This window comes from Hibiscus syriacus, unplaced genomic scaffold (genome assembly GCF_006381635.1).
Source record: "Hibiscus syriacus cultivar Baekdansim isolate YM2019G1 unplaced genomic scaffold, ASM638163v2 tig00110156_pilon, whole genome shotgun sequence".
NCBI classification, from domain to species: Eukaryota; Viridiplantae; Streptophyta; class Magnoliopsida; order Malvales; family Malvaceae; genus Hibiscus; species Hibiscus syriacus.
Window position 1 is genome coordinate 2,529,108 of NW_024062606.1, and position 22,285 is coordinate 2,551,392.

A 22,285-nucleotide genomic window follows, 5' to 3' on the forward strand; every position below is an offset into this window, starting at 1 on the left:
CGCAGTTTTCCTAATTGTAAAACAAAAAAATAATTAATTTAATATTACGATTAATAAATATTATAAAATAGTTAAATTAGGGCCTAAATTATAAAAGTAAAAGATGGGACAAGAAAAATTAGAGTCCTCAATTATAGACGTAAAAAGTAAGATTAAAAAGTTAGGGTCTCAACTATAAATATAAAAAGTGGAATTACAAATATTAGGACCATTAATGATACAGGTATAAAAGCAAAATTATCCTATCGTACTTTATCACCTATCTTTTTTTTTGTTGAGCATTTTAACCTCTAATATTTCATTTTGGAGCAAAATGTCATATGGTTGAATGAAAATTATTAGTTGACTAATTGTTGTATACAGACGTGGCAAGTCTATGTGTGACGTCACTTCAACAAAAAAATTTACTTTTAGAGTAAATTATAACTATAATTAATTACATATACATTTTTAAAAATATTTTTTGATGACATGGCATCACACGTGGACTTGCCACGTCAATAACATGCGTTGACATTTAGTCAACTAACGATTTTCATCCACCTAGGGGACATTTTGCTCCAAAATAAAATATTGGGGCTGGAGCTAAAATACTCCAAAAAATGATAGTGGCAAAGTAATCATTTGTGTAAACGTTGGGGGTAATTTTGTTATTACACCAATTATAAATGTAAAAAGTAAGATTGTAAAAATTAAGGGCTCAATTATAATTGTAAAAAAATGAGATTATAACAATTGAGTGGCTCAATTATAATTGTAAAATGTGATATTACAAAAACTAGAGGTCTCGATTATAAAAAGAAAAAATTAAATTTAAAAAATTAAAAACATCAATTATAAATATAAAAAGTAAAATTGAAAAATTAGGAGTCATATAAAAATGGAGGTTATGAGCAATCGTTTAAGGAGCTCCCCTATTAGCCGACTCTGTTCAATGATAGGTTACATGGAGACGAAGACAGGGACAAACACATGATTTTGTGTCAGAGTGCGAACCTAGGGAACAAACTTTAAATTATAAAATTCTCGGGGGCATAAATATATTTTCAATAGAAAATACATAGATAAAATTTAAAATATATAGTAATTTTAAATTTTTAGGGGGACAACTGCTTCATCCGTCCCCTTAATCTATCCATGATCGGAGATGAGCGTGTCCCCTAAAATTTCTAAATTCTTATATAATTTAAACATTTATTTATGCTTTCTATTCTTACAAATTTTATAATTCTATATTTCGAAATTTATAATATAATTTTCCAACCATCACGGCATTTAACATAGAATCTTAAACTTTTATGTAACAGTAGATAGGGGAAATTTTATAATATCTCCATCCGTTAAAGCTTGTGGTGGTTCCAGTCATAAGGGTAATTTTGGAACAATGTTGCGTAAATGTCATCCACTTTTATTGGGGTTGTATTTCCATTTAGTAATATAATGGCTCAAATGGTCAAATGTACCAAAATAGGCCTTGAGTTTCAGGGTCTCGAAGAACTCCCACTCGACAAAACAATAAAATATAAGAGAAAAGCCCTATCAATGCCTTTGATGTTTACGTACGTATAAAATTTATCAAATTATTATCAAATTTAGTAATAAATTAAATAATTATTTAATAATTATTTTATAGTAATAATTAGGTAAATTTAGGAGGGTGGAAGATGACACAAATCTTTTTTCCGACTTACTTTATCGGAAAAGCCGGGGGAAAGGAAACATGACGTTCTCTAAATTATGAAGCTCAAAATCATTGATTTACTTACTACCTCGGTCGCCTTTGAGTTGACTCGCTTTTATGGAACCAATTTTTATTTAAATTATAATAATTTTCATAATTAGGTATTTATTTTTTTAATGATTCATGTGTCTAATGATACAAATGTTACTACTTCAAGTGTTTGAAACGTACACGCTGTTAATCTTATCTATTAAATGACATGATTTACATTTTGGTAATTTTAAAAAAAAATTGTTTAAAATTAAAAATTAAAATTATACTTTAAAAAACACAACAAAATTGAAATAACCTCAAAACTCTAAAAATCCTTGTTTCAACCCTAAACTTACAACATACATCGCCATTTGCCTTCGACGAAACTCCATCCGATCTCATCCCTCGACGATCAATATAACCCTATGAAATCCTAACCAGTCGACGTTTTATATCCCGTAAACTCTAGGCTGAAAATCGTGATCCCACACAATCTCGATAGCCAATCGACGACAACTATGGAGACGTATGACTAAGAAGATGGCAAAGACTAAGTCGACGGTGATGAGGGTTAGGGGTTAGGGATGGCAATGGGCCGGATATTGATCCCCCGTCCCCGTTTTAAAAACCCGTACCCATCCCCGCTTAAAAATCCGCGGGAAAACGGGTATCCCCATTTAGCATAAACGGTTATTTAAACGGGTATCGTGCCGGGTATATATATTTAAATTAAATATATAAATATTATATATATATATATATATATATAATAATTATTTTTAATATTTATCGGGTAGGGTATCAGGCCTGGTAATCGGGGCGGGGATTACTAAACCTGACCCGTCTCTGTCCCTGCTTAGTATAAACAGTTTTCCCCCGTCCCCGTTTAGCATAAACAGTTTTTTTCCGTCCCCGTTTAATATAAACAGTTTTTCTCCGTCTCTGTTTAATTCGGTTTTCGATTTTTCCCGTCGGGTTCATGTTTTTTTGCCATCCCTAGGTAGGGTTAGAGATTTAGGATTCTTAGTGAGTTAGGTTTTTTTTATATTTTAAGAGAATTTGTGTTTTCTTATAATTATAGGAATATTTTTTTATTTTTTAAATAATTTGAATAGACATGCTTAAATAACATTTTATTTTTATTAAAAAAATACATAAATTTAATTCGAACAATTCTTTCATAGGCATAAAATAAAATAGGCAATAAGTATATATTAATAAATATCGAATAATTGACATGAAAGAAGTTCACAAGTATTTAACATATCTCTTATAAAACTGTACATTAAAAGATTAAATTAAACTTCTAAAACGAACAAATATTTTTTTTCTTCCGCTTATATTTTTATCTCGAAAAATATATATTTCAATCGATTATCAACGATAAATTTATCAATTATGATTTTCTATCTAAATTAAAAAAGTTAATTATTTAACCATTATAATATAAATATTATCAGAAGTAATTACATATATAATCTAAGTTTATAGCCTTTAGAAAAATGATTACAGCTTAACAATCTTAAATATAAAATCGTTAAATCCACCTATGACCGCCATTTAAATTTTACGAAGTTTCATTTTGAACGTGTAAACAAATTTCTAAAAGTGGATAAATTGTGTTTAACGCCCTTTGGTTATTCACATATTCATTTTAATCCTTAACATAAATATTAAAAATGATAGATGGCAAAATTATATCTTTAGTCCGTCTTAAAAAAGTTATTAATTCAGTAAGTCGTTTCAGATATCTGATTAAATATATATTTTTCATTTTTATCATCTCTTATGAATTAATAATTCTTTTTTTTGGATAATTAAGAATCAATAATTCAATTGAACCCTTTAACACAATTTATTTTTAGCTTTGGTCACACAATTTTATAATTTTATCTAAATTCTTTACAAATTTCTTGATTTCATCCCTATTCGTCCCAATGTATTAAAAAAAGATAGTAATAAAAACAATACACATGATTTAGATTTAATCTTAATCTTATTTCGAAGAGAGAGGAAGGGAGGTTCTAGAGAAAAGAGTGTTCCTAGTCGATTTAGATAGGGATGACAACGGATTGAGTTGGGCTTTTGGTCAACCCGATCGACTCGAAAAATATGTATATTCTACTCGAACTTGACCCGACTCAAAAATTATATGTCCTCCACCGACTCTGACTCAATCCGAATTTTTAGAACATAAATCCGACCCGACTTTATATAAAATAAGGATTTAATTAAAAAGAATATTTTTTAAGAAATTACATTTATCCCGGGTCAAGTCGGGTCATATTTTTTTCACCCTCCACCCGACTCGACCTGAACCTTTTAAAAAAAAAAGAGCCTGGACCTATCAAATTGGGTGACATTTATCCTGGGTCAGGTCGAGTCATATTTTTTCACCCTCCGCCCGACCCGAACCTAATTTTTTAAAAATGTTTGACCCTATCAAATTGGGTTAGGTCAGAATCCTACGATTTCGAGTTAAATTATCATCCCTAGGTCTAGAACATATAACATAAGAAAATACAAGAGAACAAATATAAACAATTTGACTAACCAACCAAATATGCTTGCTCGTGAGCTGTTCTTATTAAATGTCCGAAAACGGAATGTAAATTATAAATGATCATAATAAAAACAGGAGGAAAAGTTTGAGGAGCTAGATCATGAATAAACCTTTCAATTCATACGACCTGTTGGAAAGCTGATAAGGAGATGGGCCACATTTATCACATCCGATCTTCTTGAATTGGCATGGCAACTACATCTTGAACCCACCAAGTAATAATAGATGGGACAAAGAGAAAATAAAAATCTATGCAACATTTAATTACTTCTTGCCTAATTGATACCTCATGTTTATAAAATCACGATCTAATTGTAACTAATGCCTATATGACCAAGTATTTAATAATATAATTAACGTCCTCATTTACATATAAATTAATTTTGGGTAAATTATGCATTAAGTACCTAAACTATCAGTTTTTATCCGTTTTAATATCTAAACTTTTATTTTTCAAAATTAAACCAATGTTTAGTGTTTCATTTTAGTACTTTGCCGTTAAAAACTTAACGGCTGCATTTTTATGGATAAATTAGATCATTCATCACTCAACTATCTTCTCAATCTTATTTTGGTACTAAAGTTTAAAAAATTTCAATTTAACTACTCAACTTTCAAAATACTCCTATTTTAGTCACTCTATTTTATTTCATTAATAAATTTTATGACATGGCATTTATTATTATTATTATATTAATTTATAATTAAAAATAAAAATAATTTTGAAAGTTAGAGTGATTGAACTATGAGTAATTTGAAAGTTTAGTAATTAAATTAAAAAAATTAAACTCTAGTGACTAAAATAGGAGTGAAAAGATAGTTGAGTGATGAATGATGCAATTTACCCATAAAAATGTGTCACGTTAAGTTTTTAATGGGATGTACTAAAACGAAACAAAAATTAAACATTAGGTATGGTTTTGAAAAAATTGAAAGTTTAGGTATTGAAATGGATCAAAAATGAAATTTTAGATACTAAAAGCGTAATTTACCCATTAATCTTTATACTCTTAATTTTATCCAGAATGAATCAAGAAATCATTTTTAATAAGCTTTAAGATAAACCCTTAATATGAATTAAATTTTATATCAGATACTTAAATTCGAGTCAAATTTTTAGGGGGTATTGATATAATGGCCCATCTTTTAAAATGTTCAAACAATTTCAAAAGTATTTAATATTTTAAAAGATTTTATTCGAGGACATTCAAAAAGATTTAATCATTATTGGACTATTTTGAAATGTTTGACCTTTTTATGGTCCCAATTTGAACTGTTAACCAAAATATTGACTTAAATAATGTTTTGTTTGAATGGAAATGGAAATAAATAAGGTTTTCTATTAATCAAGCGATAAGGACTTAATTTGAAAAGTAAAATGGTCAAAAGGTCTATTTTGGTATTTTAGTATACTTTCTGATCGATCCAAACACAATCTGCATAGTCTTGATAAGTCCAAATTTATTTTTCTTATGTCATATTCATAAGGTACATTCCTAGTAAATTACCTTCATAAATTATTCATAACCTTAGCTCTTCGATGCAAACAAAGTCAGTTTGACTTCCAAGGAATAACAAACTCAAAGCGAGAATAAATAAAGTAGGTTAAAGTATACAAATGGCTTCGACTATAGGATAATAATTTATTGAATGCCTTGACTATTAAAATGTTATAAAATGGTCTTGTAATTATAGAGAGTTACTTTGTTGAGTCTCTAAACTATTGAAAGTTATAAAATGATCATCGACTATTGTTAAAACTTTGATGGCAACCTAAGTTATACGTTAACTTGCTGACTGATATATGATAAAATATGGACTCATAATCTCAAATAACTACCATACATATCTCATTCACCATGTTAACTTCTAACAAAAAAATTACGAGTTTGGATGATAATGAAAAGTCGAGTGATCATTTTGTAGTTTTTAATAGTTAAGGGACCATTTTGTAATATTTAATAGTTAGAGACTCGATAAAACAATATCTTATAGTCGGAAACCATTTATGTACTTTACCCTTTTTTTAATTATCGATATTCGATTATTAATTAATTAATTGATTAATATTAAGTATTATATAAATTATTGTAAAAGCGATCAATTTAACTTAATTTTTATCAAATATTACCAACTCTAAATATTCATTATTACTTTTGTGATGCTCATTTTAATATTGGTTAAAATAACATAAAAGTAATTGAATGTTGTTTTTATTATATATAAATAAATATGTAATTTATGATATTCAACTTAAATTTTATTATTTCCTAACATTATAAAATCATATACGATATTTTTAATATTATTTTTATTAATATTTTTAATATTATTGACACTCCTACTATGACAACGTAGTAATATTTAGAACCACTTACAAAGGGCAAAAAAGACCCACGAAATAATCAAACTTTATTTAATCATTATTTAAAAAAAAAATTGTTTGTTTATAAACATTCTAAGGATTGGCCGACTTTTCTCTCTCTTATTCTTGGCCATTGGATCCCATGATAATCTCGAACAGGGCCACGTCTTAGGTTTTTAGATTTTACAGCTCTTCACTCTTGTTTTTGGACAAATTTGTCATTAGTCCTTATAGTATGTACAAGCTAATGCTTTTATCTATATACTATAGTTTATTAAATTTTAATCTTTGTAATTTTCAAAATTTACAATTTTAGTCGTGATTCAAATAATACAGGGACAATGTAGCTAAAATTTATCAAATAGAAGAATATCAATTAAATTACAATTTATGCATAATATAAAGAATAATAGTGGAAAACTCAAATAATGAAAAGCTCAAGCTTGACTCGATAATCGAACCCTAATACGACCCGAACTCAAACTTGATTGCTAAATTTTTTACTCAAACTCGATTAATCGGGCTTAATTAAACTCGTTTGTATTTAAGATTGAACTCTAGTTAAGTGTCTTTTACATGTAAAATAAAGATTTATAAAGTATTTTAAATATATATTAATTAAAATTTGATTAGGCTTACCAGTTATTCAGGTCGAATATTTTGATGTTCAAATTCGATTCGACTATACTTAGTCGAATTCATTTTTTCAAGTAAAACTCGAATATCTTGTGAATACTAGTATCTCATTTACACCCCTAACGCCGTTTGGGATAGATAATTTTTTAAATTCAAAAAGTATAAAAAATTAAAAGTTATAATTATTAGATTAGATCATAGGGGCTAAACCTATAACTTACCCAAATAGTCCAAGGACTAGCAGCAAAATATGTCCTTATAAAAATTATTTTATTAAGAGAAAATAAATTTTAGTCCTTTAACTTGTAAAAGATTTTCAACTTAGTCTTTGAACTTTTTTAGCCCATATTAATCCCTGAACTTATATTTTTTTTTATCATTTTGATAATGTGAAACTTTGAGATTTTGTAATGTGTAGAGTGTTGCATCATAAAAAAGAACTAAAAATAAGAAAAAATCCAAGTCAAAGGACTAATGTGTACCAGAAAAAGTTGAGAGGGGTAAATTTCCAAGTTCAGGGACTAAAAGTTGCTTTATCCCTTTTAATAATAAACAAACCTTTGTTTGATGGTAAAGCGGAACAGAGGATCGACCAATCAAAATCAACAAAAACAACGTCAGTAATTGAAAACACAATAAAAAGGGTAAAATTCAAAATTGGTAACTAAACTTTACTCTAACTTCTATTTCACTCAGTTTATTTTAATTATTTTTAATTTACTCACTGAACTTAATACATAAAGTTTTTTTATCACTCAACCATTTTCTTATTAACGATGTTATAAATGGACTATTATATAGATGTAAAATAACACTATTTTGATGAAAATTTTATTTTTTTAATACGACATCACTAACTGAAGAGTGACAAAAAAACTAATATATTAAATTTAATAAGAAAATTAAAAACTTTTAAAGTTCAATGAATAAAATAAAAAAGAGTAAAGTTTAGTGAAGAAATTTGTACTTTACCCAATAGAACAGAGTTAATTTTATAGTTATATTTGTTTCTGATTAATCAAACTGTCTTCTCTCTCTTAAACCTCAAGAAAACTCATCCTTCACATAGTATCAGAGGGCCCCACTTATTGTCTGTTGTAGTATTAACTATCACCCAATTAAACCCTGATTAAAAATGAAAAATATCTCCAAAAGTTTAACCATTTTAAGTAATTATTTCTTGTGAAAGTGATTTTTCGATAAAATTAACTTGAAATTTACCAGATTTATTATTCTTTTAAATTTTTATTTTTTTTAATATTTTAGACTTTAAGAATAAATAATGGGGTTTATATTATAATGGGGTTAAATATCTGTACCAAAAAGCAAGGAAGGTGGAGAGAATCTAGAAATGCTCATTTCTTTTGTAGTTCCTCAAAAAACCCAAAGGGGAGAGAAAATCATATAAAAAATGTATTTTTAGAAATGAAGGAAATGTGAGAGAAAGATGTGAAGAAGTGCAAACAGAGAAAAAAAATAATGGAGAAAGACCAGATGTTGACAAATTTTATGTCACTGTTCTTAGAAGATCGTTTGTTTCCTGAGAATATTTCTTCACCTGGGATCTCCCTCCTTCTCTCTCTAAACTCCATCACAAAGCAATAAACTGCTCCCCCTCCCTCCCACACACACTCTCTCTCTCTCTCTCTATATATATATATTGCCGCTTTCCTTCTCTAGAAACAAAAGTAAATATTAGAAACAAAACACCCACTTTGTTGTTTTAGCTGTATTGTCTTTTTTATTACTGTGTTTTTGTTGTTTTGAAGCTTTAATCTTTTGTTGATGACCTGACAAGTTTTTGGGAGCTTTTGAATTTATCTATGATGGGGAAGGGTTGAAGCTGAATCCATGGGAGAATCTCGAATGAGTTTTGATTAGAGGATGTGGGTCTGAGGTACAATTTTGTTCCTTTTTCACTTTCTGGTAATTTGACATATATATTTAATTTATTATCTTATGATTTTGTTAATTGGGATTTCTTTATTTTCTTTAATTATTCATTGCTTTTTCCCTTTTTTTGGCTAGTCTGATAAATTGGGGGTTATAATGGCTTTGCAATTGAGTTAATTAAGCCTAAACTCTCAACTTTATTATTATTATTTTTTATTTTTGGATTTTGATTAATGAAATTATGATTTGATGGCTGATCACAGCTTTTGTGATGGTTTGTTCATATGTTAATATTTGCTTAATTTTGGTATTAGTTATGTTGGATCTTTTGCCTTATTGATCATAGGATCCCTAACTTTCCTATTTTATCAATATCCCTTTCTGCAAAATTTTGCCTTTACATGGGAAGTTTCAACATAGATGAAGTGGTGTGGTGCTTAATTGATACCGTTGTTGCTTACATTATACTTATCTTAGTGTATGTGTATGCTTTTGGTTGCATTGCTTATGGACTTGCACATCACGACACGAGCTTCGATTGCTGTAGTTGCATGCATCAATATGAAATTGCAGATATCTTCAATGAGGGTGTTTTCTTTAATTCTCTGGTTCTTGGTATGAAGGTGAAACCCTGCAAGTTTAGGTGGATTGTGCTCTTTATTCTTGTGATGGTTTACGATCATCCCGAGTGCCTGTTGAATTCACTCATCTACTGGGAACCTAGGCCTTCAATTATTGCAGATATCAGGCTTGGTTTAATGTCGGTAGTCATTTTTATGTAAAACGAAAACGACTCCATAACTGATAACTCCATTCTAATGGTTATTGCCTATATGGTTCATGGAGTCTGGCAACAATAGGGTTCTATTCTCCTTGTTATGTCATTCTAGAATTGTTTATTGATTTCAGGAATGGGAACAAAAGTTCAGTTGAAAAGCTGTTTGCCCGGACATTATTCAATGAGGGATCTCAATGAGGATTCAAACAGTTGTAGCTGGCCACATTATTATGAGGATAAAACCTTGACAAACAGTCAGCATTACAATGGCTTTTTCTCGAGGGCCGATGTCGATGTGTATCTCGGGTATGATAAGGACACATTGAAGAGAATAATGCTTAAGCACGAGGCTATTTTTAAGAATCAGGTAACTAAGATCTCTGCTGTTTTTGTGCCTTTATATATGGTCTTCACCTGCATGTTTCAATGGAGTTGAGTCACCGAGTGTTGCTTGTTTATATAATTGACTTTGTTTCGAAGATATTTAAGTATCCAAGTTCTTTGTATTCATCTAGGTGTCTGAGCTTCACCGCTTGTACAGAATACAAAGGGAGTTGATGGATGAATTTAAAAAGAAAGATTTACAGAACAATAAAATTCCTATTAAGCCATCGTTATCATCAAGCCTGTTAGCGTCGCAAATTACAACCGAAGAGGCTAACAAATTGCATATCCCTAGCTTTCCGGTGGCAAACTCTCTTTATGGTCTACCGTCAGTTTCTGGTGTTGAAGACACTTATTCTCCCCTTAGTTCAGTGAAGGGAAGTAGCACCCGAGCCGATCCCTTGTCCCGGAATGGAGGTAACATAAAGGATGCTGAGATGTTAGAGGGCAGACCCACAAAAGTAAGAAGTAAAATGTTTGACCTTGAACTTCCAGCAGACGAGTACATCGATACTGAAGAAGCAGAACAGTTCAGAGATGACACAGCATCTGGCACATCAAGTTATCTTCTGAACGGAAATTGGAAAATCGGGCCTGCGAGTGGTGGGAAACTATTTCATGCAGGGAAGACTGATTGTCTCGAAGATGCTTCAAGATCCAATTCATGCTCGAGGGGCAAAAATAGTTTGGCTGACTTGAATGAGCCTGCTCAGATCGAAGAAACTGATGGTTCTGCATTTTCGCACTTTCTAGGCCATGAACTGTCTGCTAACCCGAAGCAAGAGCTTCCTTGTTTGCCGAAAGGCATTTCTGTGAATTCTCTTCGCGAAAGTGAGAAGTCTGTAAGTAATGTACATGTTGAGAAAAACAGAACCGTGAGACGATTCTTCTGTGACATGCTTGAAGCAGGTAATACTCACTTGTGAACTACTGAACTTAAAAAATCATTGATTGCTTGATTGCCCTTCCTTTCGTAACGTTACACGTATTTACGGTTGTTCTTGTGTGGTTGTTATCTCCGTTTGCAGGGCATAGTGAAAGCAACTCAAAGTCGATTTCTAGAGGTTTTCATCAGCAGAAGTTGCCTGTATCTTCTCAGCAGGTACAGGTTCCTTATGAAAAAACTCCTGATCCTCGAACATTTTTGGTAACTGATCAAAGCAAGGCTGTTCTCTCGAAAGAAAGAATGCTTCGAGGTTTAGAAGTTCCCAAAAGAAATGGTGAAATCTCGAATAACAGTCATCCGGAGTCGATTGCCATGTCTAATGTACCTAGTTTGAATCCATTTGCTTCTTCTGATGTCATAAAGCAGTGGTCTCATTCGGTTACTTCTTGGGACAAGCCTTCCTGTAGCTTAAGCGAGAAGTCAATGACAGTTCCAACTCACCCATTTTTTAATTCACCCGGTCCTTCGAGTAAGAGTTCTGTGATGTCATCCCCGAGCATTGGGATTTTCGGAGAGAAGTGGCAGGCGTGTAGCAATTCTAGACTTAATCCAAGTTTCGAAAGTGAATTTCCCAATCAAAATGGTTTTTATTACGATTCCTCATCGGGTTCCAAGGAATCTGTCATTCGCTTCCCATCGGTTAGTTATGATAGTAAGGGGGTCTCTGAGCACTTCCCTTCTCATGGTTCAACTAAGCCTTACGGCTGTTCGACTGGCGTTGATATGAAGTCAACAAGTGGTGTAAACTTGAATGCGATGCTTTCAAACAGTGAATCTAATGAGCCAGTTTTGCAATGCGGTACTCGAATAGATGGAGGAAGAAATTGTGAGGATCATCTTCGAGGGCTACCGTGGCTACGAGCCATGCCTTATTCTAAGAATGAGGCCACAAGTGCTGGCAATGATTTCAGTCAAAATGTTACACAGGATGTGAAGTCTGTTTCATTCGCCAATAATGTTGATACCAGCAGGAGTGAAGTTAGTGAATATCTGCACAACAAAAAGATACTCGGAATCCCCATTTTCGAAAAGCCTTTTGTTTCTAAGAACGAAACTTCTTTGACTGCACCGCATGCATCTGTTGCTCGACGTGCAGAAGTTGAAGCAGAAAATAAAGGAAGGAATAGGTTACTTGATATTAACTTACCTTGTGATGCAACTCTTCTGGACATGAACCACGACATTGTTGCAGAGAATTCAGTGATAGAGAAGGAAACAAATAAAAAGACGTCAAGTTTCCGACTTCAATGGGACTTGAACTCCTGTGTTGACAAGGATGAAGCTTCTTTTATATCCTCCGTTCCGAGCACCGGTACGAAGACAACTCGAGGGATAGATTTGGAAGCACCGCTAATTCCTGAGCCTGAAGAAGTCATTCATGGAGAAGAATTACTGGAAAAGGCATCTGAACCATCTTTGCAGTCAACACAAAGTAAAGATCACTATGTGCAGGATGAACGTGCAAAGATTGCAGCTGAGGCAATAGTTGCCATCTCATCATCTTGTCGGGACAGTAATTTGGATGATGTTGATTGCAATTCATCTGAAAACACTATGACAGACCCCCTAAATTGGTTTGTTGAGACAATTTCCTCTTTTGAGGAAGATCTCGAGAGGAAGTTCAAGGCTCTTACTACTGGTAAAGATAGAGATCGAGATGAATCTTCCTTGGAAGAGATTGATTACTTTGAATCAATGGTTTTGAACTTAGCAGAAACCCGGGAAGAGGATTATATGCCTGAGCCTCTGGTACCTGAAAACTTCAAAGTAGAAGAAACAGGAACTACATCTTTGTTAACGACTCGAGCACGAAGGGGACAGAGAAGGCGAGGAAGGCAACGGAGAGACTTTCAAAGGGACATCCTTCCAGGTCTTGTTTCCCTATCAAGGTATGAGGTAACGGAAGATCTTCAGACATTTGGAGGACTTATGAGAGCGACCGGTCATTCATGGAACTCTACCAGAGCCGTGTGTGGCCGGGGGAGGCGACGGTCGGTAACTAGTTCCTCTCCTCCCGTAGCTGACACAACTTGCATGCCATTGACACAGAAGCTTAATAACATTGAAGTGGGGCTGGAGGATCGAAGCCTAACTGGATGGGGGAAGACAACTAGACGGCCTCGCAGGCAACGATGTCCGACGGGTAATCCTCCATCTATCGCATTAACCTAAGAACAAAAGAATTTGAGGCTTTATTCATCGAGATTGCCATAGAGAAAACTAAATCATTATTGTTCATCTGCTTTGAGATTTCCTCTTAGCCTGAAATTAGGCAATACTTGATTTTATGTCTTGGGGTGATAAAGAACAACTTGCTTACTTGCATCATCCATAAGTAATGTTGCATTATTACTTCCAAGACATATAGGACTGACATTCCTTCAGTTTGTCAATATGGTGAAACCCTAAGAGCTTTTCTTGTGTCATTGAGGGTGACTTGAACGGCGCCGAGTGTTTGTGGTTTGTTTGGTCTGGTTAATCTCTTATCCATGTTTCTCGGATTCAGTTGTGAGTGTCGGATCGCCGGTATATTCAGTTTTGTTTAGGTTCTTTCATGTGTTTGGAGGATCTTTTCATTGTCATATATCCCATACTCATGTTCGGATATGCATTCAACGAATACGAGCATCGGCTCCTCCAACAGATATATACATTTCCGAAACGTTTTTCCGACAAAGGGTAAATATCCCAGAAAGAATTTCGAAAAACAGCTGAGAAAAATATGGGAAAACTTTGTCATAAGTAATGTAATTATTATTTTGTTTAGTCCCTAAACTATTAAAAATTATAAAATGATCCTCTTATTATAGGGTGTTGCTTTGTAGATCTCCCTTATTATTAAAAGTTACAAAATAGTCACTTGAGTATTTATATATTACAAATTCATCATTTTTTTGTTAAAAAATTGACAATCGTTTGAGTTAGATATTAACCTTATGATTGAAGTATGATAAAAACAATCTCAAATCTATTTCAATTGTATACTTTACCTTATAGTTGAAGGATCATTTGTGTACTTTACCATTTATTATTTTGTGTTAATTAAGAATAAAACAAAAAGGAGAATAAGAAACTGGCAAACACGAAGAGGAAGAGCGCGTGTAGAAAGAACGAGAACATTAAGGATTCGTATGTAGCAGAAAAGGTGTGTCAGAGTCTGAGTTGATTTGTAGTACAATATATCTCATTATCATCAGTCAAATGCCTCATCACTTTCAGATCACTTTCCACTTTTCAATGTCAAGTCCCCCATTTTATTTTAGTTTTTATTTTTGGGCTTGCTTAAATTTTTTATTTTCAGATTGATCCTCCATTCAAATTAATATAATAAAAATTGTAGTTTAAGTCCCTTTAAAATTGTAAAATTTTAAATTAGCACTGCTAAAATAGATTATGGCCCTTCTAAAATGGTAAAACTTCAATTCAATGGTAAAATTACAATAAAATTTTTTTCCCTTATAAATGTATAAGCTGATGCAATGGTAATATTACACTTTGACTCTAGAAATATATAATTCAATTCCAACCCTCCAATAAGTTTTATGATTTTACCCTAATTATGAATAGAAAAAGATTTAGATAAGTATAAGGTATTGCTTTATTAATTTCATCAACTATTAAAAGTTATAAAATAGTCGTTCGACTATTAGAGTGTTGCTTTGTTGAGACCCTCGATTATTAAAAGTTACAAAATGGTCACCCGACTATTCATCATATTCCAAACTCATCCATTTTCGTTAAGAAATTAACGACATTTTGAGCTGAACGTTAACATGTTGATTATGATATGATAAAATATGATCCTGAAATCTCAAACAACTATAAGATTTCAGTTATCATGTTAACGTCCAGCTTAGACAACCATCAATTTTTTAACAAAAAAAAGACGAGTTTAAAACATAATTAATCGTTAATAACAATTTTATAATTTTAATAGCAAAAAGACTTAATAAAATATCATTATATAGACAGAAAATCTACCTCTTAGACTTGCTAAAAAATACATTCGATCCAACCCTAGCTGATATGCTATTAGAAACCTACCTCTTGGAATTACTTCAAAATCAATTAACGAATCATAACTGAGGAAACCAAACCGTACGACAAGAAATGGCGGGTGCGTTTAACCACAAAGCTTAAGCTTTAAATAACAATGGTGACAAAGATTCTCGCTTTCTTTCATCGGCGAGTTTCTCGTCCTCTTACCAGGAGGGAGCCTTACTTTCAATGGAGATCTCTTTCTTACACTATTGATCTCCCTTCTGAATACCTTTCTTCTTCGGACCATTCTTTTACTCCAGTGCATTCGATTTCTTCGAACCCGTCTTTTGCTCTTCTGGGTTTTTGCAAGAACATCGATTATCTGAAGAAAGTCCACGCCCTGTTCTTTGTAAGTGGGATCAAAGGTGATCTTTTGTGCGATACCAAATTGGTTAGCCTTTACGGGACATTTGGGCATGTTGGTTGTGCCCGGTTGGTGTTCGATCGAATTTCTGAACCAGATTTTTATTCCTGGAAAGTGATGATCAGGTGGTACTTTTTGAACGATTTGTATACGGAGATTATTGGGTTTTATGCTCGTATGAGAATGAGTGTTGGACCGTGTGATAATGTCGTCTTTTCGATCGTGTTAAGGGCGTGTAGCGAATTGCAGGATATTGATGAAGGGAGGAAAGTACATTGCGAAATCATCAAGTTAGGGAATCCTGATAGTTTTGTTCAAACTGGTCTTGTTAATATGTACGCTAAATGTAGCCGAATTGAATGTTCGCGGAAGGCTTTCGGCGAAATTCTTTATAGAAATGTGGTTTCTTGGACTTCGATGCTTGCAGGGTATGTACAGAATGATTGCTCTAAAGAAGCATTGGTTTTGTTTAATAGGATGAGAGAAGAAATGGTTGAGAGCAATCATTTCACGTTAGTGAGCTTAGTGACCGCTTGTGGGAAGTTGGGGGCTTTGCATCAGGGGAAATGGGTGCATGGATATGTTATCAAGACTGGTATCGAACTTGATTCCTACTTGGTGACTGCTGTTCTAGACATGTATGTGAAGTGCGGTAATCTACGGGATGCTCGTTCTGTATTTGACAAACTTTCTTCTGTCGATCTTGTATCGTGGACTGCAATGATTGTTGGATATTCTCAGAGCGGATTTCCTGACAAGGCTTTGAAGTTGTTTGTCGATAAGATAAGGTTTGGAATATTCCCCAATGCTGTTACCATTGCAAGTTTGCTTTCAGCATGTGCACAGTTGACCAATTTGAGCATTGGAAGGTTAGTTCATTCTTTGGGGATTCGGCTTGGAGTTACCGATCCAACTGTGGTAAACGCTCTAGTGGACCTGTACGCAAAGTGTGGAGCGGTTAGAGAAGCTAGGTACATATTTGAGACTGTCTCGGATAAAAATTTAATTGCCTGGAACTCGATCATCTATGGTTACACACAAAATGGGTTTGCTTATGATGCACTCAAACTGTTTCATCGAATGAGGTCGAAATCGATGTCACCTGATGCTGTTACACTGGTTAGCATCTTGTCAGCCTGTGCTTCACTTGGTGCTCTTCAAGTTGGTTCTTCACTTCATGCTTACTCTATAAAAGCCGGCCTACTATCGTCTAGTGTTTATGTTGGCACCGCACTTTTGAATTTCTACGCCAAATGTGGGGATTCTAAATCCGCCCGTGTCGTGTTCGACAGTATAGGAGAGAAAAACACTGTCACGTGGAGTGCAATGATAGGTGGTTATGGAATTCAAGGGGAAAGTAGTGGTTCTCTTGCACTTTTCAGTGATATGATTAAGGAAAACTTAGAGCCAAATGAAGTAATCTTCACAACGATTTTATCTGCATGTAGCCATACGGGGCGGCTCGGGGAAGGATGGAAATGTTTTAATTCAATGTGCCAAGACTACAACTTTGTTCCTTCTGTGAAGCACTATGCATGCATGGTTGATATGTTGGCCCGTGCCGGACTGCTTGAAGAAGCCTTCGATTTTATTGAAAAATTGCCTTTTAAACCACATCATAGTTTGTTTGGAGCTTTTCTTCATGGATGCGGACTCCATTCGAGATTCGATCTCGGAGAAGCGGCTATCAAGAAAATGCTCGATCTGCATCCTGATAAGGCCTGTTACTACGTGCTAATTTCTAACTTGTATGCCTCAGATGGGAGATGGGCTCAGGTTAATCAGGTAAGAGAATTGATGAAGCAGAGAGGATTGAGCAAAGACCCTGGTTGTAGCATAACAGAGATGGAAACTAATAAACACCTTTCGTTTGCTAGAGTAGCATGTCTTGCTTAATCTTCGACAGGCTTAATTTAGCATAACTTGGTGCCTTTGTTTTTATAATATTTTAATTAGATCCAAATTGACAACACCTTTGGCTTTAGTTGTTGCCAAAATGATGACAGAGATTTTTTAAAATAAAAAAGTTACTTATTTTCTTGACATGTAAATTTTTAATTGGACAGACCCTGAGCGTTATATTATATATAAAAAGCAAATTATACAAAATTAAAATAGAGATCAAATATCAAATTATGCAAAATAGAGGACTAAAATAATAATTAGACTAAATCAAACAATAACATTGCTGACTGTGAGGATCGAACTCAAGCGCATTTATATGCAGCAGATCTTAAGTCTGCCCCCTTAACCTCTCGGGCAAATCAGCTCTGTTACGTACGTGAAACAAAATTTAGAAATTTAATATCCTAACAAGATAAAGTCAATAATTAAATTCATGCACCAGAAATTACATTAATCTGTTTTATTTATACCAAACTAAATATTTTCTCGAGAATGAGAGGTTTAAAAAGAGAAATTTCCTTATAAAACTGATGCCTGTTGGGCAGAATGATAAACAATTTTGATATCTTTTGAAGTAAATCTCAGTTTTGAGCTTCAGAGAGCTTTTTGCTATTTACAATTCGATCTGACTCAACTTTGAAATAATCAGGCCCTAATATGATTATCAGATACCAAGTCTTAGACCCAAAAATGAATATTACAGAAATGACATGACAGGAAGGAATCATATATTGTTGTTTTGACTAAATTAGTAACTCTGAGCCTGTAATTTCGAGAAATCCGTGCAAACCGATCGGGTTTACACCTTCACGGAACGTATTTCCTTCAATGTACCTGAAAAGAGAGTTAAATAACCTCGCAAATAACAGACATTACAAGAGTTAATTTTGCATGATCATAACGTTAAAGAAAAAAAACTTACATTTCTTTCAAGAAGGGATGCTTATAGAATGCTTCAGGAATTCTTCCAGCAAATTGATTGTGATCTAAATGCCTGCATTTCCGGTATGAGCAAATATTAAGAACATGTACGAAGACAAGTTCATACTGTTACATAGATATATACATCAATGTTTAAGTTCACCTGAAAAGTCTGTGTAGGACTCTGAGGATATCACTTAGTATAAAAAAATCTTCCAAATCACACTATTATCTAGCAAACCAATGGACATCAATGTTTTAATACAATGAAACCGTACCCCAGGGCATCCGTGTCATGTAAATCAGGACCAAAAATGTAAAGCAAGGAGCTTACAACGATGTCAACCGAGGGAGACGAGCAACTTCAGATGGTATTTCTCCTGACAGTTTGTTGTAAGATAGGTACCTGTAATCAATATACCAATTAATGAAAATCAGAGTTATATTTCATTTCCTCAGAGGTTAAAATCACCGTACTTACGAGATTCTAAGTTGGTCAAGTTTGCGAGCGGTTCTGGAATTCCATCGGTTAAGTAATTATTGTTTAGGTACCTATAGGCCATAGTTTCAAACAAAAAGGGCTGTGCATTCAGACAATTCTTAAGTACAGGGTTTCAGAAACTCAACAAAGTCATCGCTAACACTCAACTGAAATGAATCTTACAGGTTCCGAAGTGCTGGAAAGCAACCATCAATGCTTATGAGTTGTTTTATAGTACCAACCCAACGATTGTTCCCGACATCCCTGCAACAATGTAGTGCTAGAACACGATGCACAATATAGACAATGGAAGTAGAACAGATATCCTTATATGCAAAGATTGATCAAGAACATTAAACGTTTTATGGAGAATAGTAGTCTTAAAAGCACCAAAGTTTCTTCAAACTGCCTAGCTCAGCCGGCAACAGGAGAAACGGTTTTGATGTAGATGTAGGTAGCGATGCTCCGGTAGAGTTGCAAGCTCCTTGGGGATTTCCCCTTTCAAATTATTGAAGCTCAGGTACCTAAACAAGTTCCACTTGGTGATTTCAGAACAACTTAAGATACATACACTCACCACTCTCGAACTAATAAAGCTTGTATTCACTTACAAATGTGTTAGACTCTTTAGTTCACCAATTTCAGCAGGGAGAACACCCTGTAGCTTATTTCAACTCAAACTACTACACCAAAAACAAACAAAAAAATCAAAGAAACGGAATCAAACCAAAGTTACGAAAACCTGAGAAAGAAAACTTTTATTTGAATGTTACTCGGACTTTGATGTCAACGTTGGATATGGGTATATGTTTAAATTTTTCTATTGTTTTTCATATATTTGGCAGGTTATGTTCTCGCACCCATGTCAGGAAATGTGTTGAACACAGTTGTCAGACAGATATTTCCAGAAAAATGAAGATGCAAAGCAATACGGCTTTATTCCATAATCAAAGAATCTAGGCTAGCTATGACGCTGCAGAACATATGATGTTGATTAAAACAAAGAGAAAATAAGGTAACATACAGAATTCGAAGACGTTTGAGCCGACCAATTTGTGGCGGAATCGGTCCGGTTAGCTTGTTGTTATGCAGATCACTGTCATATTCAACAATCATACTAAGTTTCAGTATAAATCATTCAGTTAATTAACTGAACAAAAAATTGCGAAAAAGATTTAATAATACAGTCGAGTAAGATCGAGCAAATTTGTCACTGCAACAGGAAATGGCCCGGCGATTAAAACTGCATGAACTTCTCTGCCAATTAAACGAACCAAACTAAGAACAAAAAAAACTGAAGCTAACTAAATTCGAAAAGAGAGAGAAAAACCGAAAAAAACAGATCAGTGACAACTCTATAGTCGCCGACAACGGAGCAGGTGACGCCGGAACACGGCGGAAGGTTGCCGTCGCCACAAGGATCGTCGCCGACCCAGGTGTGCACCACTCTCCACCCTAGCGACGCTTTTACTTCATTCAATGCTTTAACTGCCAAAACCAAAACCAAAACCAATAACAAAACATACTAAAGAAAGAAATATTAATGTAGAAACTCAGAATAACTAAGTTCATTACCGTCGCGTTTGAGAGTGTTGGAAAAGGAAAGGCCGGGAAAATGAGAGAAAATGAAAAGCAGAATCAATAAACGCGCCATGGTTTTTCCCTAATTATTATTTTCTTAGAATAAAGAGCATTAATATTTCAGACTGAGAAGAATTAGGAAATTTGAAAGATTCCAAAATTTAAGGATTAACTTGGAATGAGGTTGTAGTTTAAAAGTAAATATGTTATTTTAAAATTTTAAGGACTAATTTAGAAGAAAAATTGTATTACATGGATGAAATTAAAATATTTAAAAATTAATATAAAATAAATATAATAAATTTAAATAATATGATATAGGCTTAATATAAAAGTAAGCGTCTAAACTATACTAAATTTTACAGTAGATGCCTAAACTATTTTTTGACACATCTAGGTGTGTAACGTTACCCATTTAGGTGCTCGGACCGTCAACGACATTAATTTTCCTTGTTAAGTGACACGTATCTCAATTTGATTATTTTAAAATTTATTTTAAAATTTATTTTAAAAAATATATTATTATATTTATAAAAAACATAATTTCTCTTAAATTATAAAAATCCTAAAACCCTAAAATCTTATCCTTAACCCACTTCCGCCCTTTTCGGCCACGATCACCGCCATTGACGTAGTTTCTGCCATCCTCCTAGTCATACGTTGCGGTAATTGCCGTCGAGATCACATGAGATCGTGATTTTCATCATAGGGTTTGCGGGGTATAAAACGTCGATTTGTTGTCGATTGATCACGATTTCATAGGGGTTTTGGTCGTCGGGGGAGATGAGGTCGGGTGGAGTTTCGTCGATGGCAAAAGGCGACGACCGACATGGGTGTAGGGGTTGAAATGAATGTTTTCAAAGTTTTGGGTTATTTCAAGATGTTTATGTTTTTCTTTAAAAATATACAAAAAAAAAATTAAACCACCTTATATCGTTTACGTCCCGAGTACCTAAATGAGTAATATTTATAACGTTAAGCACTTTGATGGGTCAAAAATAGTTTAGACAATATTCGAGAATTTAGGTATAATTTAAATACTTATTTTAGTATTAATCCTATGAAATAATTAATTCAATAAAAATGATAAAAGAAAAGCTCATTGACAAAAGCTAGTCAAAGCAAACAGATAATTATAATCGATTCGTTTAAGGAAAATAGTGTTAGAAGAATTCCAATAAAGAAGACTTTCTTCATCTAAATTCCAGTTGTTACTTGTATTGATGATTAAGATTGAACTGCATCAATTATCAATTTATTTAATGAGATGAATTATTACATTTAAAAAATTGAATTATGATATTATGAATAAAAATGAATTAAAATTTATTTTTATAATTAATATTCATAATATTTGATTTAAATTAATTGATTAATAAATAAATAAAAATTATATTATTAATAAAGTCAAAATCACAATCAGTTGGTTTAGTGAGATGAAACATTAGATTCCTTAAACAATGTCAAGAGTTAGAATCTTAGTGTTTGTGTATGGAGCATACTGAGTTGGAAGGGTCACTCCATAATGGACCTTTGTAAATTCGATTTAAATTAATCGATAAATAGATCATATATCAATGATTAATTTAAAATAGATAAATTCAAATTTGTATAATTTTGTGGTTTGAATACTTTTGAAAAGCATCTTTGGATCTCATCTCCCCCATGTCACAATTGGCATTAATAATGAACTAGCTACGACCTTAGAGTCTC

The 22,285-nt window shown here is 33.1% G+C and overlaps 2 protein-coding genes, 1 non-coding gene and 1 pseudogene across 3 annotated transcripts; 2 read left to right on the plus strand and 2 right to left on the minus strand.

The window, feature by feature from the left end:
• The first annotated feature begins 9,027 nt into the window (after positions 1 to 9,027).
• On the plus strand, positions 9,028 to 13,742 carry LOC120216040. The gene is made up of 5 exons (XM_039213558.1): positions 9,028 to 9,175; positions 10,081 to 10,316; positions 10,465 to 11,242; positions 11,362 to 11,435; positions 11,481 to 13,742. The coding sequence occupies exons 2-5, from the start codon at positions 10,083 to 10,085 to the stop codon at positions 13,449 to 13,451; spliced, it is 3,057 nt and encodes a 1,018-aa protein (XP_039069489.1). The 5' UTR covers positions 9,028 to 9,175; positions 10,081 to 10,082; the 3' UTR covers positions 13,452 to 13,742.
• Positions 13,743 to 15,405: 1,663 nt separating this feature from the next.
• Positions 15,406 to 17,592, plus strand: LOC120216041 (pentatricopeptide repeat-containing protein At2g03380, mitochondrial). Its single transcript, XM_039213559.1, has one exon. It carries the CDS (start codon positions 15,433 to 15,435, stop codon positions 17,578 to 17,580), a length of 2,148 nt encoding a protein of 715 aa, XP_039069490.1. The 5' UTR covers positions 15,406 to 15,432; the 3' UTR covers positions 17,581 to 17,592.
• A 278-nt stretch (positions 17,593 to 17,870) lies between these two features.
• On the minus strand, positions 17,871 to 17,953 carry TRNAL-UAA. Its single transcript has one exon. It is a non-coding gene; the product is annotated as a tRNA-Leu (tRNA).
• An 848-nt stretch (positions 17,954 to 18,801) lies between these two features.
• On the minus strand, positions 18,802 to 21,199 carry LOC120215791 (annotated as a pseudogene).
• Between the last annotated feature and the right edge of the window lie 1,086 nt (positions 21,200 to 22,285).